Below are 20,985 nucleotides of genomic sequence, written 5' to 3'. Positions count from 1 at the left end.
ACCCACTGCACCAGCATACGTTCTGACAAAGGGTTCAAGGTTTTCATTCCGATACCTAATGGCAGTCAAGGTGCTGTTGTCTAGCTTGTAGAGGTCTTTGCATCTCTCCATGGATATGCCTCCTCAGACCACCACTGACCCACCACCAAATCGGTAATTTTACAGGCAGCATAACATTATCCACGGTTTCTCAAGAAACTTTCACGTCTGTCACATGTGCTCTGGGTGAACCTGTTCTCATTGGTGCCAATTGAGATGCCGGGCAGTGAGCACAGGGCCCAATACAGGACGTCAGGCTCTAAGGCCACCCTCAAGAAGTCTGTTTCTGATTGTCTGGTCAGGGACATTCACACCAGTGGCCTGCTGGAGGTCATTTTGTAGTGCTCTGGCAGTGCTCATCCTGTTTCTTCTTGCCCGAAGGAGCAGATACCTGTCCTGCTGATGAATTAAGGACCTTCTACGGCCCTGTCCAGCTCTCCTAGAGTAACTGCCTGTCACCTGGAATCTCCTCCATGCTCTTGAGGCTGTGCTGGGAGACACAGCAAACATTCTGGCAATGACACGTATTGATGTGCCATCCTGGAGAGGTTGGACTGCCTGTGCAACCTCTGTAGGGTCCAGGTATCGCCTCATGCTACCAGTAATGACGCTAACTGTAGCCAAATGCAAAACTAGTGAAAAAACAGTCAGAAAAAATGAGGATGGAAAAATGTCAGTGGCCTCCACCTGTTAAACCATTCCTGTTTTGGGGGTTGTCTCATTGTTGCCCCTCTAGTGCACCTGTTGTTAATTTTATTAACACCAAAGCAGCTGAAACTGATTAACAACCCCCTCTGCTACTTAACTGACCAGATTAATATCCCAGTTGTTTCATTGACTTGATGCTATACTCTGATTAAAAAGTATTCCTGTAATTTTTTGAGCAGTATATTTGACTTCATTTGGGTATTTAATCAGAAACAAACAGCAGAAATAGGTACATGTCCATTGTGAGCGTTGCTGTATGGTGTCATGTGCAGTGGAGAACATGTGCATTTCACTTACCATTAGCATTGATCTGAAAGATGTTTGAGGAGGTCTCTTGAAACACATCCTGCAGTTCTGTGGGGCTCACCTGCGTTGCTAAAATGAAAAAAAAAAAAAAAAGGTTACCAGTTCAGTCTGAACACTCTGAGATGTTTTAATCAATTAATTACTAATGCTAAATGTTTATTGATATATTTGTACTCAATTTACTGTTCAAACATGTTATTCATCTGTTATGCATTAAATTGATAAAACAGTTTATGAGGTCTTCAGTATTTTCCAATTGATATTTGCTTTTTAAGCTGTACACTGGCAATTTACAATTGGCGTCTAACATTTAAGCTTAACTTTGGTAAGCTTTTGATAGAAATTGGTGCCTTTTTATGTCAAAATACCATTAAATCGTGCTTCAACTGACTGGTAATGCTTTAAATGGCAGGTGGTTAATTTTCAGAAGCCATTCCTTCAGTTTCCCAATGGTAAACCCCATTAGCTTAACCTTAATTCATCAGCATTATCACCACTGAAACTCCTTATTCTGTTCACTTGGGTTGCAAGGTACTACAATTCCTAAAGTTCAGTTTGGGTTTAAAAATGGCTTAAATGAAATCGCTTCATCAAAAATGTGTCTTTTTTTAACAGAATGAGGTGATTCCATGGAACGGATTGCTAAGTTGCTCAAGATTTCATACAAAGGTGCAAGAGAAGAGGGAAAATCTGATCTAACCAAGATACGAAAGGAAGGGAAAGGCCTCAATGTACCACTGCTTAACAGGACAATAACACAGCAATCTGTAGTTGGAGAAACAAATTATCTTACAAGTCCTCAGTTGACTTCTTCCTAAATACACACCAAAAACCACAGAAAAAAAGCACCACAGAAAAGCTGACACCGGGATGCTGACCACAATAAACTTTTCCAGTCATCTTTGGTCCAATGTCGGTGTTCTTTTACTAATTTTAACTTTTTCTTTTTACTTTTTTATGGCCTTTCCCTGAATCTCTGTCTCTAAGGCCAAAAGTTTCTGACCCTGCTCTCTTAATTTATTTCACTCAATTTTGGTTTAACATCTTTGGCTTGCTTGAAAGATTTATTTGACTTCTTATTTTTGACCTTGGCACATTTTTGACTTTAATGTCATCTCCCTATTTGAAAATTATATTTTACTGCAAGTACACATTTCACAGTTGCCTTGTAACTCTGACATTTGTCATTTAACTTATATAGTTTGTGGTAAGACAGCCCCCCCCACCATATACAGACAGCCATGACACTAAATGTCCAAAACACACAAGTTTAATGCTTTTCTCTGCACAATACAGCACCACACAATGCTCAATTAGCCAACTCAGTCCCTTCTTTCTCTCTCTTCTTCTCTTTCTGCCGCCCTCACTCCTCCAAGCACAAGCTCCATCCTCTTCCTCCCAACTCTAGTTTGTCTAATGGAGTGAGGCAGCCTCTTTTATAACACCCCAGATGTGCTCCAGGTGCTTCATGATGATCTTCATATGACACTTCCTGGTGTGTCAGCAGCACTTCTAAGTGTGATGGAAGTGCTACCATCCAGGGTTCCAAAAACGTCCTGGTTCCCCCTGACGGTGGCCACGAGCCCCAACAGGGATGCCCATGCCCTCATGCAAAAAAGGGCAGCTGCCCTCTCATGGCCCAGGGGAGGTATTGGCCCTCTCCTGGGGCCTCATGTATAAAAGGTGCGTACGCACAGAAATGTTGCGTAAGAACTTTTCCACGTTCAAATCGCGATGTATAAAACCTACAGTTGGCGTAAAGCCACGCACTTTTCCACAGTACCTCATGCCTTGTCGTACGCAAGTTCTCCGCTCGGTTTTGCAAACTGGCGGCACCCAGCGTCAAAGCAATGGTACTGTTCTTGTGTGATTACTCATTATTTTCATGACGCGGCTTTATAAATACACAGAAACTAACCGCATATTGTTTATTAGTGTAATGCATCTGATTGTAATTAACTCGTAACAATATAATGGTTCAGGGAACAGCCATAGTATTCCAAATACCATAACTGCTTTAGCGTTGTTACTCTCACTTCTCCTTCTCCTTCTTCTTCTTCTTCTTCTTCTTCTTCTTCTTCTTCTTCTTCTTCTTCTTCTTTCAGCTCCTCCCGTTAGGAGTTGCCACAGCGGATCATCTTTTTCCATATTACTCTCACTGCACGACTCGGAGTATTGATATCACTGTATCTGAGTGTGAATCACAGCAGCAGCTGATCGGAAAGAGAATTATCGGTATACAGCATTAAGGACACGCTGTCTCAGCCACGGCAAAACGTTTTAAAGCCTTTCCTGTACAGACCTCGCGGTTCAGAAACAGTTTCATCCCAAGAACTTTAAATGCACTCAATCAATTGCTCCTTGTAGAACTGTTTGTACTTATAAGTACAATCACCCCACTGTAAACTTGCACTACAGTTATAATATCTCACAACCTGAGCCACTTTATAAAGCGCATATTTACATATGATGACGATATAATTTTTAAGGTGAAATGCAGCAAAATATGTTTGTTAAATTATACACATAAAACTTTAACTTCATTTAAATAATCTATATTCTTCACTGGGAGTGTCGTGAAGGATAGAATAATTAAACATGTACTACGAAGACATTTCAATGTTCTTTAAACGTTTTGAAGAATCGGCGCTAAGCTTACAGATGGCCTAACGTCTATTACAGAGCTGATTGTATGGCGATCGGTTACTTTTGGAAAGAAAAGCACTGACTGCAGTGACGGCTACGCCAATATATATTGAATATAAATCAGAAAGAGAAAATAACAACACAGCTAAAAACGCAGTGACAAATTTCGACAATAAATTATTTCATCGAAGTGAAACACATGTTTAATAACGTGCTTTAACTCCTATCATCATGAAAATGATATCACGTATACATCTCAGTATTTTAGTTATTCAGAGAGCTGTAATATCACGAATGTAATGGATTCTGTGTCCAGTTGGAGGAAGAGAGCCAGTTTAAGAAGCAAGTAGTGATTCACACACATAGAGCACATACGAGTAGAAGATCAAATACAAAACAAAGCATTTAACATGCTACTTTAATTACGATGTGATTTGAGAAACTGGTTAATTAAATGATTTTAAGATGAAGTTTATAATGTTCTACTAAATGACAAAATAAACTACGTGATTAAAGTGGAAATGTCGAGATTGAAGTTAACATTTTGTGCTTTTTCCCCACCGTGTGCCTTTTTTCTCTATACCCTAATAAACTTTCATATGACACTCAGACAGTGGGCTTACAACTCTTCTTTTCACGGCAACTTTGATATGTGATTTCTTTTTTATTTCCGGCACTGTGCGATTTTGTAAATGTGAGCTTTCAAGTTTCACCAACACGCTATGTCACTCGATCAACTTCATTTTGTTGATTATCCCACGGCTTATTTGAACAAATAGTATGTTTTTCCTTTGCCTCCACTTGGTATTCGCTGAAATTCTTATATTTTCCCCGTGCTTTTCCCATTGTCTTTTCACAGAAGGCTGCGCTTAAGGGCGATTTATATTGATTTGCATATTCAAAGAGGCGTAATTCTGGGAGGATTTGGGGCGTTACATAATGCGCGTGCACGAGCGTTAGTTTTCACGCTGATCGGGATTTATGTAACGGAAGAACGTGGAAGTTGGAGAACGCACAGATTCCTGCATCTGGATTTTTCTGTGCATAAGCACATTTCGGCTTTTGTGCTTACGCCATGTTATAGTGCGAGTTCTACGCACGGCGTTATACATGAGGCCCCTGGTTCTTCCAGGCATCCTGGAAGAACCAACATGTTGTATGATCTGTTAATTAGACGATCAGTTGATCATTTAATTAATCAATAAATCATTCAATAAAAATGTTATTAGAACCAAATCTGGTAAAGTTTAGACATTTGACCTTTAAGTCACAGTGTTGCACAATGAAATAGTAAGACAATCAGGAAGGTAGTTACTCACTGAACTCATCAATAAAACTTTCACCGAAGATTTTACTAGAACTCAAGTGTGTAAGATTTTAGAGTTTAAATCAGAGGGCTACTACTTCACTTCTCAACATTAATTCACTGTTGAATTCTGAGCTGATCACCTAACCTACCAGTGCTCATTATGTTTAAAATGTATCCTTGATTCCATCCATTGTGCAGAATTCTTAATCTAAGCATGAGCAAGCTCTGGACAGTGTGTCTATCCACTACTAAGAATAGTTACACACACACACACACACACACACGATAAAGCAGGTTAGAGTAACCAGTTACAGTCCATTCAGGGAGTAGGAGGAAAACCAAACTGCTCAGGGAAAAAATATGAGGACACAAGAAAACATCTAAACTTTAAGCAAACATATTTATGCAATCTTTACTGTAATGTGGTCCTTCTAAAGCTGCTTGAAGTTGTGTTCACTATTGTTTAGTTTGATCATCTGGATGTCAGGACATTCAAGTGAAAAAGTGTTAAACCAGACCCTGAAATCCACAATGAATCTAAAGAACACTGTTAAGTGATCCATATCAGTGTAATAAGCCTCTCACCAGTTAGAGACATGTGAAAGCCTCTTGGTGTTTGCAAAAGGCTCCTAAAGGAGTCTCAGTCGGCGTGAGAAGCAAGATTATCTGGCCTGATGAAACCACAATTGAACAGTTTGGCCTCATTCCAGGAGGAAACTAGGAACCCATATTACCTGCATAATACCATTCAAACCGTGATGCATGGCAGAAGCAGCATCATACTGTGGAGTGGGTTTTCAGCGACTGGGACTGGGAGACTAGTCAAAGTTATGGAAAAGCTGAACGGAGCAAAGTACAGAGTTATCCATGAAAACCTGCTCCAGGGCACTGTGGGCCTGAGACTGGGATAAAGGTTCACCATCCAACAGGACAATGACACTAAACACAAAGGAAAGTTAACACAGTAGTGTCCTGAATGGCCTAGCCAGAGCCTTGACTCGAAACTAACCAAAATCTCTGGAGAAGCCTGAAAATAGCTGTCCACGGACAGAATCCTTTAGACCTGCAAGAGCTTCAGAGGATCTGTAGTGTAACTTAAATAGAGTGGATTTAGAAAGTATTTGGACCCCTTCATTTTCATCATACTTTACTGTGTTTTAGATTGAATTTTAAATGGATAAATTTGCCATTTTCAATCTACACTCAATAACCCATAATGGCAAAGTGAAAATATGTTTTCAGAAAGGCTGCAAATTTATTAACAATCAAAAACTGAAATGTGCCACTGAAATTGTGGTCAGGTGCATCCTGTTTGCTTTAATTTTCCTTGAGATGTGTCAAGAACGAATTCCACCTCTGGCAGACTTAACTTACAAAACATAGTTTAGAAAGGTACATACCTGTGTATATAGGATCCCACAATTCACACTGCATATCTGGACAAAAACTAAGCCATGAGGTCAAAGAAACTCTCTGTAGATCTCCATCACTAAATTTATTTGAGGATCGTAGATCAGTGCAAGGCTATAAAACCATTTCATAAACTTTGAGTGTTCCAAGGAGGACAGTGACTTCAATAATAGTGAAATGGAAGATATCTGGAACCACCAGTACCTATAGAGTTGACCATCTGGTCAAATTGAGCAACTGGTCAAAAAGGGCCTTTGTCAAGGGAGGTGATCGAGAACCCAATGGTCACTCTAACAGGGCTGATATCAGTGACCTGACTGAAGGGCAAATATCTCAGCAGCTGTCTGTCAATCAGATGTTTATGGTAGATTGGCTAGATGGAAGCCACTCTTACCAAACAGCATTTATAGGAGAGCTGTAATAAGTACATAAGTTTAATATGTCACTGTGCTCTGTACAAAAAATATTTTATAAATCCACTCACATGTACAGGCCAGATTTAGGACACAGAGGCTCGGCATTTAGAACTGCTAGGCAAGCATTAGAAGACAAGAAAGGGACAACTACGAAAATGGGCACTGTGCTATTTCTGTGTGACAGAGTCAGCATGATATTGGATCCTGTCTTTGCCTTGTTTGGAATGGCATGATTTACCTTAGTAAGGGCCTGCACATGGAGAAACAGTATAAAGCCTTGGATCATTGCCCAGCACACCTTTGAAGCTGACGGACAGATGGAAGATAACGTCATCCAATCCTGAAAATCCTTCCAGTGCAGCGACGAAAATGTCAGACTCTACACCAAGGTCTTGCCATGGCTTTCCGACTGTTATGCCACGTAAATTGCCTCTTTATAATATATCTGTTTAGGTTCAGGTTACTTAAGATGTCACAATTACAAAAGAATGTATTCCAACCAGGGAGCTAGTGCCCCCTGCTGGATAGAAGAGCATGAGGAAAAAAATTCTTGACTGATGAGACAAACATTGAGCACTTTGGGGGAAATTCCAAGCACTATGCTTGGCAAAAACCAGGTACTGCTCATCACCTGCCTAATACCACCCTATGGTGAAACATGGAAGTGACAATATCTTGCTGTGGGGGTACATCTCAGCAGCAGGATCAGAAAGACTGGTTAGAATTGAGGGAAAGATGAATGCACTCAGCTACAGAGAGGACCTGCAATCTTCAGACTGGAGCAAAAGTTCACCTTTCAAAATCACAATTCTGTGAAGGGTACAGCCAAGATAATGTTAGAGTGGCTTCAGGACAAGTCTGTGACCATCCTTGGGTAGCCTAGCCAATGACCAGATTTGAACCCCATGCAACATCTGTGGAGAGGCCTGAAGATATCAGTTTGCAGTCGCTTCCGATTCAAACAGAGCTTGAGAGGATCTGTCAGGAAGAATGGGATAAACTGCCCAAATCCCAGTGTGCAAAGCTTGTAGAGAATTACCCAAGAAAATGTCAAGCTGTAATTGCTTCAAAAGAAGCTTCTACAAACTGCTAAATTAAGGGTCCAAATACTAAATAAATTTGAGATTTTAGTTTTTGATTATTAATAAAACTGAAAACCTTTCTGTAAACCTGTTTTCACTTTGTCATTAAGGGTTATTGAGTATAGGCTGATTTGCAGAAATGGCAAATTTATCCATTTAAAATTAAATCTACAGCACAATGAAATATGCATAAATAGGTCCTAAATCCATTGTACTGTATGTGAAAAGTGAAAATAGAATTTACTGTATTTTGACATGTTTCACATCCTTATCATTTCCGTCTCTATGTTTCATCTAATGCATACCAGTCTCCTTGTTTCCCTTTGGCTTTTCCTTTATCTGGGGTCACCCAGATGATGAAGGTGATTCTCCTTTTTCTAGGGTATTCTATTCCCGGCTACCTCCTCATTATATCCCCTGCATATGCTTCTTACCACATTCTTCCATCTGTTTTTTGACCTTTCTCTCCTTTTTTCTTCCATCTCTAATACTTTCTTTCAAAGAGTGTTTTTTCTTTTCTTCCCCAAACACATCCAGACTTCTGGAGTCTTTTCTTTATCATTTTCCACTAATTTCCTCTAAAGTACAGTATGTGTTTTCTAATTTGACTCATTTTGTTCATTGCACATGCCATTCACTGTATTCTCAGTCTCCATAGCCTCCATTCTTTCAGAGTCCCTTTTAGTTGTCTTCATTATAGGACATGTTATGCAAGTCAGTGAAGTTACTCATATTGTTCACCAGCCTATTACTTATCAGACCACTCATATTTTGTTTCTTTTCATTTTGGTTTTCCTTTTTGTGCTTTCATCAATACATCAGAGCTCTTACCCTCAAGAATGACAGTGTTAAATATCTGATATAAAAAGTTACACATTCAGAAAAAAGGCAATTAGAGCTATATCAATATGGTTAAACATCATGAATTCAGCAACCAAATTATTTTAGCAGTCTGACTGCTGCTGGTCACTCAGACTCTTTCTTGATCAACTCAATTAAGAAACACACAAGTCATAATATGTCAGTGAAATATTCTTAATAGGTGCACTGAAAACAAAAAGCTCACAGATATCCAGGGAAAAGAAACATCGGCTTTACAAGAAGACAAATTCCTTCTTAAAGTGAAGCCGAGTTCATAAAGCTTGAGATGTGGCTTAGCAGGCCCTTTTCCATCCTCCCTGATTTCTTTCTCCACATCACTGCTGAGCCTTCTAATATTGCTTCTGTAGACTGGGTCTCTCGACAACACATGCCTAAAGTACTACAAATAGGCAATTTCATCCAGTCATCTGCACTTTGGGATGAGAACAGATTTTTGAAGCTTCATTAACTTCTCACCTCCAGCAAAAATTTGCTGCAATCATTCTGAAGCGTTTTTGCCTAGGGGTATTCAACAAGAAAAATTGACGATAACCTCCACGAGACATCATAGTCTTACAAGTGAGAGCTCATTGTTGCTTATCGTTCCTATTAGAAATGAGCAAGGGTAGTCCAGGAACTGAGGGCCTGTTTGTAAAAGAGTAATCACATAAAAAAGGCTTTTGAAATCCTCCAACAAGGCAGCACTGTAGCGCTGAATCCACAAATTTACATTTACTTATTTGGCTGATGCCTTTATCCAAGGCCTCTTGCAACATTCATGGTACAATTAGTTACATTTCTTTTAGTTTTTTCTAATTGTAGCACAGGCAGGTCAAGTGACTCATCACACGGTGTCAGTAGCAGGACATTGGTGTTTGAAAGACAAAGCATCAACCACTACACTACACTGTCTCCCACAGCCAAGAGCAGAAATTAAGCAAATCTGCTCTCAATGGATGCAGAACAGATTAAAAAAAGGAAGACCATAAACAACATTGACTCTGTCATCTGTGCCCAGAAAACCAGATGGGTGAGCCAGTCAAAGTGACGACCTCACTAACACAGTTGGCTGAAGTGACAGTTGTATGCATCTGTCAGTGGGATCCATTTGATAACATTCATCTTCGAAATGTTCACTGTGTTAACTCAAAAATAACGTAATGGCATTTTTCGTCACTGGTGAAACTGAGATTTGCCTGTTAATTTATCTTTGATTATAGTGTAGAATATGATTCATAAACATCTGTCATTCACTGGCTGGACGGTGGACTGAGCTTTATATATTTTGTCACATCTGAGGCAAGTGTCTAAGTTAGCCTGCTTCTGCATACTGTAGGCAGGTGTAGAGGAAGGTGATTTTATTATATTTCTTGTCCTTTAAACTGTTGAGAAGATTTACAGACAATATTTTATATTCAAAGCTGTATGCTTAAAATAAAAGTGCATTTTTATTTAAACTTTTGATCTTTGTTGCAGTTTACCTAACCACATAAAAGAGGAAGCTGTGGTGGGCTGGCACCCTGCCCTGCGTTTGTTTCCTACCTTGTGCCCTGTGTTGGCTGGGATTGGCTCCAGCAGACCCCTGTGACCTTGTAGTTAGGATATAGCGGGTAAGATAATGGATGGATGGATAAAAGAGGAAGAGTTAGTAGAGATGGCAGATAGATGGTTAACTTAGCAAAAATATAAGCAACCACTGCTATCAAGATGAAAAGGTCAGAACCCTAAATGTAAACTGGTCATTTTCTGGACTTTCCAAGCCAGTAAAAGTGAAGCTCTCAAACCGTTGGTTATCTTCATGCATACCCACCTTGTGAACAAGTACTAATATGCTTTGGACAGAGAGGGTTTAGAGGTGTTCACTTTGGCCCTGACAAACTTTAAAATGTTGTTAGATTAAAGTGAAAATATATTGAAGAAAAGTTAAATAAGGACGGAAGGAATGAAGGGAGAACCAAGAAGACATCGCAATGTAACCTTAAGCAACTAAAAGTCTCACACATTGAGTGTACTGTACCTTGCCAGAATAAGCTATGACAGATCCTAGAATACTCCAGGTTGTATAGTGATTTGCCACACACATTTATTGTTTTATTTGCTTTCACTTTTTGGCACATTAAGAATATTTAAGAATGTTAAAGACTACACTAACTAAATAAAAGTTTATTACCTTCTCCATTCGCTTGGATTTCATATTTGCTCTATCCAGTCAACTGGGATATAAATGAATGAAAAGAAAACAAACTGTGTAGCACAGTAGCAGCAAGTATGGATCCATTAGTATAAGGTAAAAGTGTATTGCAACTGTGGGCTGTGTCTCCTTCCAGACCAGGGGCCTCATGCATAACGGTATGCGAAGAATTCACACTATAACATGGCGTACGGACAAAAGCGGAAATGTGCTTACGCACAAAAAAATCCAGATGCATAAATCTGTGCAAACGCCAACTTCCATGCTCTTCTGCTGCATAAATCCTGGTCAGCATGAAAAGTAACGCACGTGCACGCGCCTGCTGCCTCACCCAAACTCCTCCCAGAATTACACCACATTGAATATGCAAATCAAAATAAATAGCCCTTAAGCTCAGTGTTCTGTAAAAAGACAATGGCAAAAGCACGGGGGGAAATAAAAGAATTTTAGCGAATACCAAGTGGAGGAAAGGAAAAACGTACTATTTGTTGGTTTAAACAGTGATATAAACAATAAAAGAAAGTTGATTGAGTGACATAGAGTGTCGGAAGAACTCGAAAGTTCACAAAGTCGCACAGTGGCCGAAATAAAAAAGAAGTTGTCAGATATCAAAGTCGCCATGAAAAGGTGAGTCGTAGCCCATCGTCTTGAGGGTCATATGAAAGCTTATTAGGGTACAGAGAAAAAAAATAGGCACACAATGGGAAAAAAGCACGAAATGTCAACTTTAATTTTGAAATTTCCACTTTAATCTCATACTTTATTTTGTCATTAAAGTAGAACATCATAAACTTCATCTTTAAATTGTTTAATTTACTAGTTTCTCAAATCCCATTGTAACTAAAGTAGCACGCTAAATGCTTTGTTTTGTATGTGTTCTTCTATGACCTCTATGTGTGTGAATCAGTACGTGCTTCTTAAACTGGCTTTCTCTTCCTCCGACAGGAAACAGAATCCATTACAGCTCTCTGAATAATTAAAATAATGAGATGTATACTTGATATCATTTTCACAATGATAGGAGTTAAAGAATGTTATTAAACATGGGAACACGGTGGCACAGTGATTGTTCATGCCTCACGCAAGATGCTTGCTGTGCCGTGCGCGACCTTCAATGAAATAATTTATTGTAGCAATACTGTCTCTTTCAAATTTACTAACCCTCAATTTCTGTCTTTATTTTTCTTTCTGATTCTTCAAAACTTTTAAGGAACATTGAAATATCTTCATAGTACATGTTTAATTAATCTATCCATTTATACTTTCAGTGTTGTGCTAGCCCCAGCAAGAATACAGAATAAGGCAGGAACAATCCGTGAACGGAGCGCCAGCTCCTTGCTAGCGCTGTGGCACCGTGTTCTCAAATGTTTAATTATTAACAATATAGATTATTTAAATGAAGTTAAAGTTTTATCTGTATAATATAATAAACATATTTTGCTGCATTTCATCTTAAAAATGATATTGCCATCATATGTAAATATGCACTTTATAAAGTGGCTTAGGTTGTGCAATATTATAACTGTATCGCAAGTTTACAGTGAGGTGATTGTACTTATAAGTACAAGGCGTTCTACAAGGAGAAATTGATGGACTGATTGAGTGCATTTATAGTTCTTGGGATTAAACTGTTTCTGAAAGAAGGGTGAAAGAAATGAAAGACTCTGAAGCGTTTGCCATGTGAAAGCAGTTCAATAGACAGCATGGCTGAGGCAGCATGTGCTTGATTTTGTATACTGATAATTCTCTTTCTGATCAGCTGCTGTACTCCTGTGATTCCCCACTCAGATTCAGTGACATAAATACTCTGAGTGGTGCAGTGAGAGTAATATGGAAAAAGATGATCCGCTGTGGCAACCCCTAACGGGAGCAGCTGAAAGAAGAAAAATAAGGTGCAGTGAGAGTAAAAATGCTAAAGCAGCTATGGTATTTAGAATAGTTTGACCATTCTGTGGACCATTATATTGTTACAGGTTAACTAAAATCAGAAGCATTAAACTAATAAACAGTATGTGGTTAATTTGAGTGTATTTATAAAGCCGCGTCAGGGATGTGGATCTAAAAAAGAACGGGAAACCTCACTGGAAAAGTAGCACTGCTTTGATGCTGGGTGCCGCCAGTTTGCAAAACCGAGCGGAGAACTTGCGTACGCCATGGAACTGCCATGAAAATATGCATGGCTTTACGCCAAGTTTAAGTTTTATACATTGCGATTTGAGCGTGGAAACATTCTTATGCAACATTTTTGTGCATACGCACCATTTATACAGGCCCCAGGTGTGTGCAAGGATGAAATGAACAAATGGTGGGGTGAAGCACATGCTGTATGTCTGGGTCTACGTAACGTGGAGGAAAATACAGACACCCCCCCACAGGAATTCCCTGATTTAAGCAATAAAACACAAGCAGGAGAAAGCATCAATTATTATTCTTTATCTAAATCTCGCAAGAGGCAACAAGTGCATATCTTATTAGCAACATGTTATAAAGAAAAAAGTGTCCTCCACAATATATTTATACAATTTATTGATTAGGCCACTACTCAGAAAAGGAATTCATTACATAATCAGAAAACTTTTAACAGTTGCTAACGGGACATGGCAAATGTTGATACCTTAAATGACCACAATTTGATTGATAGTCCTGTTAGCTTAGGATGTATGTGACTTTTTAAATCTTTTAGGAGACATGTGAGTTCCCCTACAGGTTTATCCGGTTTTGAACAACAAGATAAAGACTTAATTCTTTTTGATCTAGCGAAGTACAAAAACAGGAAACTTTGTAATAAGTGAAAATATACAAAAATGATTATTCCATAAAAATATAACATTTTCTCTTAAGGGGTTATATAAAATAAGAAGGAATGCATTTATCATAGTGAATAATAAATAACAGCATCAGCTTTTAAGCATAAGCTCGGAAGGATATGAATCTCAGACACATGCTAGGTGCACATTGGACCAGGGTTCAAATTCAACTCTCTAAGTAACCCCAGAACCCATCCATAATACAAACGCAGTGAGAGTCAAGACAATTCAGGTCTGTCATTTAAGACTAAAGCGTTTGTTTTGTTATGATCTCTTTTTATTTCATGCAATTATTGTTGTACATTTTGTACATTGTATGTTCATTTGGGCACTATTTATTAGATTTCTGCAAACATAAAACATAGAGCTGCATTATTCTCAGCACCTAAACACCCAAGATTTACTAAAAACAAAATGTATCTTCTTTCTAGAAATCTTATTTGTTAGTGATGGTTCGGAACTTTGGCGAATGCATTTTTACTCAGCTTTTTGGATTTTATTTGGTTTTGATGATATTTATGATATTGAGCTTCCTGATAACGAACCCCAGCTAGGTTTTGGATCATTTTTTATTTTCTCTTGCTTTCTTCATTTCTGGTCTATTTGCCTTTTGTTCTTTTTAGGGCAAGGTTGGGTAAGCCTGAGGCACATGCAACAAGAGGTTTCTTGTTTGCATGTGGGGAATAAATTGGCAAGTACTGTAACAATGACAAAGCAGTCTGCTCTAATTCCTTAACTTATGTCAAAAAGAAAAGCTAATCCTAGATACATTTATGCAGCCTTCTCCTGAATCTGATTTTTCCACTACACAGATACTAGTAGCCAGACATCTTCCTAACACTTTCAAGTGCAAGTCAGGAACTGACAGGATACATAACTGCTTCATTCTTGTTTTAATTTTGTGTTTTTGTCTTTTATTTCCCTTGGCCCCATACTTTCAATAGTGTTCTGATTTTGAAGGACTGGAGTTGTCATCTCTATTAGTTCTCTCAGGTGCTGACAGGACTTCAAGCTGGCCATGATTCTTTGCTGTAGCCAGTAGTGTAACTATGGGCTGTACAGTCAGGACAGTAGCACTAGGGTCTATGGGACACAGGGCCCATGGTGACTGTATGGTTGCTGTTTCACAAGGCTTTATTTTTAACACGTTCACTTACTTGACATCAGAATGAAAAGGTTAATGATGTTATCAAGGCCACAACTTTATAAATTCTAATCATTCCAACTGATCTTTTGTGTAACTTTTATGCTTGATATATCTCATTAAAGTCCATGCTTTTTAACTGAATTGAATTTAACTTCACATGATGTGGGGGGCATAGATTTAATTTTTTGCAGCAGGGTCCATCAAATTCTAGTTATGCCACTAGTTATAGTAGAATACATAACCATCAACATACAAACACACAAACAGTATATTAAACAATGTAAGAAATTTGACAAACGAGAGGAGATCATTCAGTCCATCGAGCTCATTTGTATAAGCTAATAGCTAAGCTGTTCCAATATCACTTCATAAAGGTTGTCAAGGTTTCTGCTTCGACTGCATCTCTCAGTAGTTTCTTCCAAATTGACACACACACACATATACTGTATATTGTCACACACATGCGCTTAGGAAGCAGCCAACAGTCCTAAGGTGAGTGATACTTTGCGAGATAAAGGGTTGATTATATATACTGATGCCTCCCTCTCTTTATTTCTAGAAGTAAAGAAGAAAAACTATAATCCTACCTTATTTCCGGATTCACAAAATGGCCACGATCCCACTATCCCAACACAACAAAACATCTGTGACGTCACTTCCAGCTCCAGAACAATGATGCCACTTCCGGCCATCTCTGATGACATCGCTTCTGGCTCTGCCATATTGACATCACTTCCGGCCATTCCCGATGACGTCATTTCTGGCCATTACCCATGACGGTTTTCCACATTGTCATTTCCTTCCACCGTATTTGTATATTTCTATATTAACGCCATGATACCCACTGTTTATTGTCAACTGTGATCAATTTTTGATTCCTTGTGGCCTTATTATTCAACTTGTCCATCGGACAGTATATGGGGACAATCCCCAACTCTTTATGAGCATTACTGCATAGTTTATTTCATCACTATATATATATATATATATATATATATATATATATATATATATATATATATATATATATATAAAGTGGGTACAGTGTACAGTGGGTACAGAAAGTATTCAGACCCCTTTATTTTCTTCCCACTTTATTGTGTTGTAGATTTCATTTTAAATGGATAAACTTACCATTTTCCCCCCATCAGTTCTAAGCTCAATTATCCATAGTGACAAAGTGAAAATGTGTATTCAAGAAGGTTTCCAAGTTTATTAAAAATCAAAAACTCATTAATATATATGTGTGCAGACCCTTAATTTGTAGAAGCCACTTTGGCAGCAATTACAGCTTTCAGTCTTCTTGGTTAAGACTCCACAAGCTTTGCACAACTGCATTTGGGCAGTTTACCCCCTTCTACCTGGCAGATCCTCTCAAGCTTCATTGAATTGGAAGCACCTGAAAACTGCTATCTCCTGATTTCATTCCATAGATATACTATGAGGTTTAAGTCTGGGCTTTGGATGGACAACACAGGGAAAGTCAGAGACTTGTCCCAAAGCGACTCCAAAATTGTCTTAGCTTTATGCTTTGGGTCATTGTCGTGCTGAAAGGTGAACCTTCACGACAGTCTGAGGTTGTGCGCAGTCTGGAGCAGGTTTTCTTCAAGAACCTCTGTGTATTTGGCTGCATTCATCCTTCACTCAATTCTAACCAGTTTCTCTATCCATGCAGCTAGGAAGCACCCCATAGCATAATTCTCCCACCGTGATGCTTCACCAAAGAGATAGTATTAGGCAGGTGAAGAGCACTACTGGTCTGTAGCATACATAGTGCTTGAAGTTCTATTCAAACAATTCTGTTTTTGTCTTATCAGTCTGGAAATTATTTTTCCAAATGCTTTCAGATTTCTTTAAATGCCTTTTGGCAAACTCCAAGTGAGAGTTAGTCAGTCTGTCATAAATTCCTGATTGATGAAGTGCTGCTGAAATGGCCATTTTTATGACAGGATCTCCCATTTCAGAAGAGGACTTTTGAAGGAAAGCTAAAGTGACAAATTGATACTTGGTAAACTCTCTGACCAAGGCTCTTCTTGCCTAGTTACTCAGTTTAGCCAGATGGTAAACTCTAGAAAGAGCCCCGGTGGTTCTAAACTTCTCCGATTTCACAGTTATTGAGGCCAATGTGCTCCTTGGAACACTCAAAGCTTTAGAAATAGTTTTATGTCCTTGCCTTCATCAATGCCTACCACAGTTTTATTAATGAATTTACATAGTTGTGTATACATGATATTATATTATTCAAATAAATAAAGCAAAAATTTGTTTTACCAAATAAGGGTGGAAGAATTTTTGTTAACCCATTGAAATAAAATATTATTTTTGAAAGTTGTTTAAAAAAATAAAATAAATAAACTGCAATACATTTCATAGGAGCGACTAGGTATTACAATTACCAAACTACTACTAATGAAGATTCCCCTGTGAAGCAACTATTGATTCAGAGATTTCTGTTAAAACATAAATGGCCAGGGAAATAGTGTAAAACAGCTTGGTGGAAACACTTTATGGAGTTTGAAGAATTTCAAAACCCCATTTTCATTGTCTTAAGGATAAAAGCTCATGAAGATGATAGATGCAGTTACACCAGTACAACTGTATTGCTAGGACCATTTTCCAGCATTTATTTATGAATTAAAAATAAGAATGCCAAATGGAATGTGTTTAAGAAATAATTCTTGAATGTGCCATGCCGCATTCACCTTATGTCGTGAATTAATTGACTCTTCCCACAAAGAAAAGTTGGGGAATGACCCTGTGAATTGTCAAGCGGACAAGCCAAAAGAAAATATGTGAAAAAACAATCAAAATACTTTGAAAAGGTAATTGACATAAAGCAACAGAAAAGTGGTGTTTTTTATTCAAAACAAAATGGCTGGAGGAAATCATGTAGCAGGAGATGACGTCATACTGGATAGACGTCAGTGACGTCATCACCTGGAGACCGGAACTGACATTGTTATTGCAGTGACAGAAGTGACATCATCAACGGGTGAACGGAAGTGATGTCATCTTCAGGAGTCTAAAGTGACGTTATCATCAGGGGGGGCGGAAGTGACATTTTGTGGAAGTGACGTTGTGCGGCCATCTTGGGAATCTGGAAGTTGAGGTGGTGACTACAATGGATTATTTGTCTTCTTTTGGTCTGATGAAAAAGAGAGAGAGGCATTAGTACCATAAATCATCAACCTTCATCTCACCTCAGGGCTTGATGACTGCCTCCTAAGCGCACGTGGGCTACACTTACTTTGTATTATGTGATCAAGAATGTTTTCCAGTTTGTGGCTCTGGATGTGTGCCATGCCACAATACACCAACATATACATGTGTTTTCTAGTCTGCCTTCTTCTAATAACCACAGGTGAATAAAAACATGCAGCACTAGACCTTCCCTCTTGTGTAATGTTGTACCCTGTATTGTTTTTACAGATAAAGTTAGAAATCTGTAAAAGGCCTTGTAAATGTTGTAATTGTATCACTGTTTAATTTGATTCTTTGTCTTTTTATATGAGATGCCATGTGAGTAAGCATTTTATTAGACAGCTGCACAATAATAAATGTAACTTACTTTTATGCCTGGGTGAATGCCATTTAAGACCACAGGCATGCCTTTTTAAAGATAACAAAGTTTTTACTAAATAACATAATAATATGTGTATTTTTAAGTGGAGTAAATGACCTTCTTTGATAAATGCATATGCCTAAATAGTACAAACTGTAACTACATGAACCCAAAGTGGTTTTATTCATGAGGTAAGAAATAAAAGCTGATTAACATTATAAAGCACTCAATATGAACATTTCACAGATATTAATGTTCTCTCAGATTTTACAAAGCAATGATAAGCTTTAAAAATGAGGTTTTCTTTCTTCACTGTTTGTAACCAAATCAATAACAGCTCTAAAATAAATTTGCCAAGTTAGATTTGGTCCTGAAGGAAAGGCTCCCAAGCTCGTTAGTCAATCTTGTGCCATGCTTGATCACAGGATGTTTTTCACTCTTGCCAGTGTGCTAAATGATCTTTCGATGTTAGCCACGGTGACAGGCTGAATATCATCAGCATCTGTCATCTTTCTGTGAAAGCCAAAGCTCTTTCCACACTCCTGATCTATGGTAGTAATCTGTATTTTGTTACGTTTGGGGTTATTTTAAAATGACAAGTGAGCAAAAAGGTGGACAATTTAAAAGGTGAACCTGCCAGCACCAACTCAATGGATTTTTGCTCATTTCATTTCTGTGTTAGTTAGCTCGCTGTTTTTATATTTACAGGTTTTTGTGTGTTTTTGTGTATTTAGCTTTTTTTATCTTAACCTGATAGCAATGTCAGCAGGCCTAGAAAGCTTCAGCAGTGGCTTTAATGAGGTCATGGAGGAAGGCTGTCAGGTGAATTTAAAGAAGCTTCAGCAAACAAAGGGTGTGGAAGCATTGATATACTTGCAATCAATTCAGTTCACTCTTAATGAACAGAATTATGAACCCGTTGCAATATACACTAATTGCAAATGTAGTATAAAAGGTACACTTAATGCATAGAGTAGACAGTTGGATCGAAGGAACAATAACAAATACCAAAAATAAATGTTCTTCTTCCAAAAGATGAAATATTGAAAAGCCAGTCATTATCATCATCATCATCATCATCATCATCATCATCATCATCATCATCATCATAATGGGCTCTACAGGCCATGCAGAGCTTTGGCTTGACCAACAATTTCCTGCCTGCCGTCCCTGCCTCTGGGCACTTTGCCTCCAGCCCCAGACCCCAAAACTGTGAAGTCTGTCTTCCACATTGTCCCAATTTCAGCTTCTGCTGGGACAGCATACTTGCTGCTTGCTCCTCCAGCATCTGTTCATGGTGACTGACATAACATATCCTCACCTGCTTTGCTAATATGGATGGCTCTTCATACGGTATCCAGATCTTCCACACTCTGCCTCTTGCATTGATCTGTAAAGTTTGAAGAGGATCTTACACTCCCATATGTTCAACACTTTCTCTAGCTGTCAGCACCCAGGTTTCACATACATACACGACAACAAGCCAAATAACTACTGTATACTGTCATCTTGGGCTCCTGCGACAGTGAGCAAGATCACATGAGAAGCTGATTGCTGAAGTATCAGCAGTTTCCCACACTTATCCATACCATGACCTCCAGGAACGTCTCATTGCCCCTGCTTATCTTCGCCATTATCGCCAGGCATGTCTCATTGCCGCCGTCCTACTGTGCTTGCCAGTAGGGCAGTGAACAAGGGACCAGCAGTTGAAGTCAAAAGTCAAAGACTGGCTAATGGTCCAAAAGTCAAAAGACTGGCTAATGGTGCAATATGAGATATCATAAACTTGTACCAAACCCAAAAGACTAACCAAAATTATCAATCAATTGGTCATTAACAAAGTCAAAGTTCTAACCACTAAACTTAGAGGGCACAAACACACTGAGTCTTTAGTAAAGTATTCACAGTCTTGGCCAACCTGGAACTGCACTATGCCAACCTTTTACTGTCCTGATAATGATGTCTCGATATAACAATGCAGTAGGAAACCTAATAAAAAGGACTACAAAATGGCTGTGCCTTCAAAATAACAAAAAAAATTAATGTCATCAAAATAAAACCAAAGGTAACAGATAATAGCAGAATCAGATTCTGCACTTAATAAAACCCCAAATGGATCAAAAACAGTTAAGAATGAGCAAAAAATGCACAAAACAATCACTTAAAATCATAATGGCAACAGAGTAAGACCTCGAAGATGAGCAAACAGATGTGAACAGATGTAAATGAATAGCACCTCTTTAGGTGACATTCATTTGAAATTAAATCTGTTATTTCTGATATTTAAAGGAAATGCAATTAAAGACAGTATGGGAAATGCTTCTATAATGCAAGGATACTTCATATGCAATTTGTTAATTTACACAAAATTAAGAATTACTTCTCTTGCTAGCAGATTGCTCCATTAATTGCTGATAAATAATTTCCATACAAAATTAACTGACAAGAGACATCAGTGCAGATAACAATGTGCTGTACACAGGGGCTGTTATTTCAACCAC

General features: G+C 38.5%; 1 protein-coding gene across 1 annotated transcript in view; it reads right to left on the bottom strand.

Annotated features, from left to right (window-relative positions):
- Positions 1-20,985, bottom strand: part of tsnare1 (T-SNARE Domain Containing 1) — a 935,796-nt gene that overhangs the window by 707,859 nt on the left and 206,952 nt on the right. The window contains exon 3 of the mRNA XM_039737258.1: positions 1,045-1,122. Within this exon, the coding sequence (XP_039593192.1) occupies positions 1,045-1,122 (78 nt within the window). The remainder of the gene's footprint in view (positions 1-1,044; positions 1,123-20,985) is intronic.

This window comes from Polypterus senegalus, chromosome 15 (assembly GCF_016835505.1).
Source record: "Polypterus senegalus isolate Bchr_013 chromosome 15, ASM1683550v1, whole genome shotgun sequence".
NCBI lineage: Eukaryota > Metazoa > Chordata > Cladistia > Polypteriformes > Polypteridae > Polypterus > Polypterus senegalus.
Note: the sequence above shows the minus strand (reverse complement) of the source record. Positions and strands in the feature narration are given on the sequence as shown.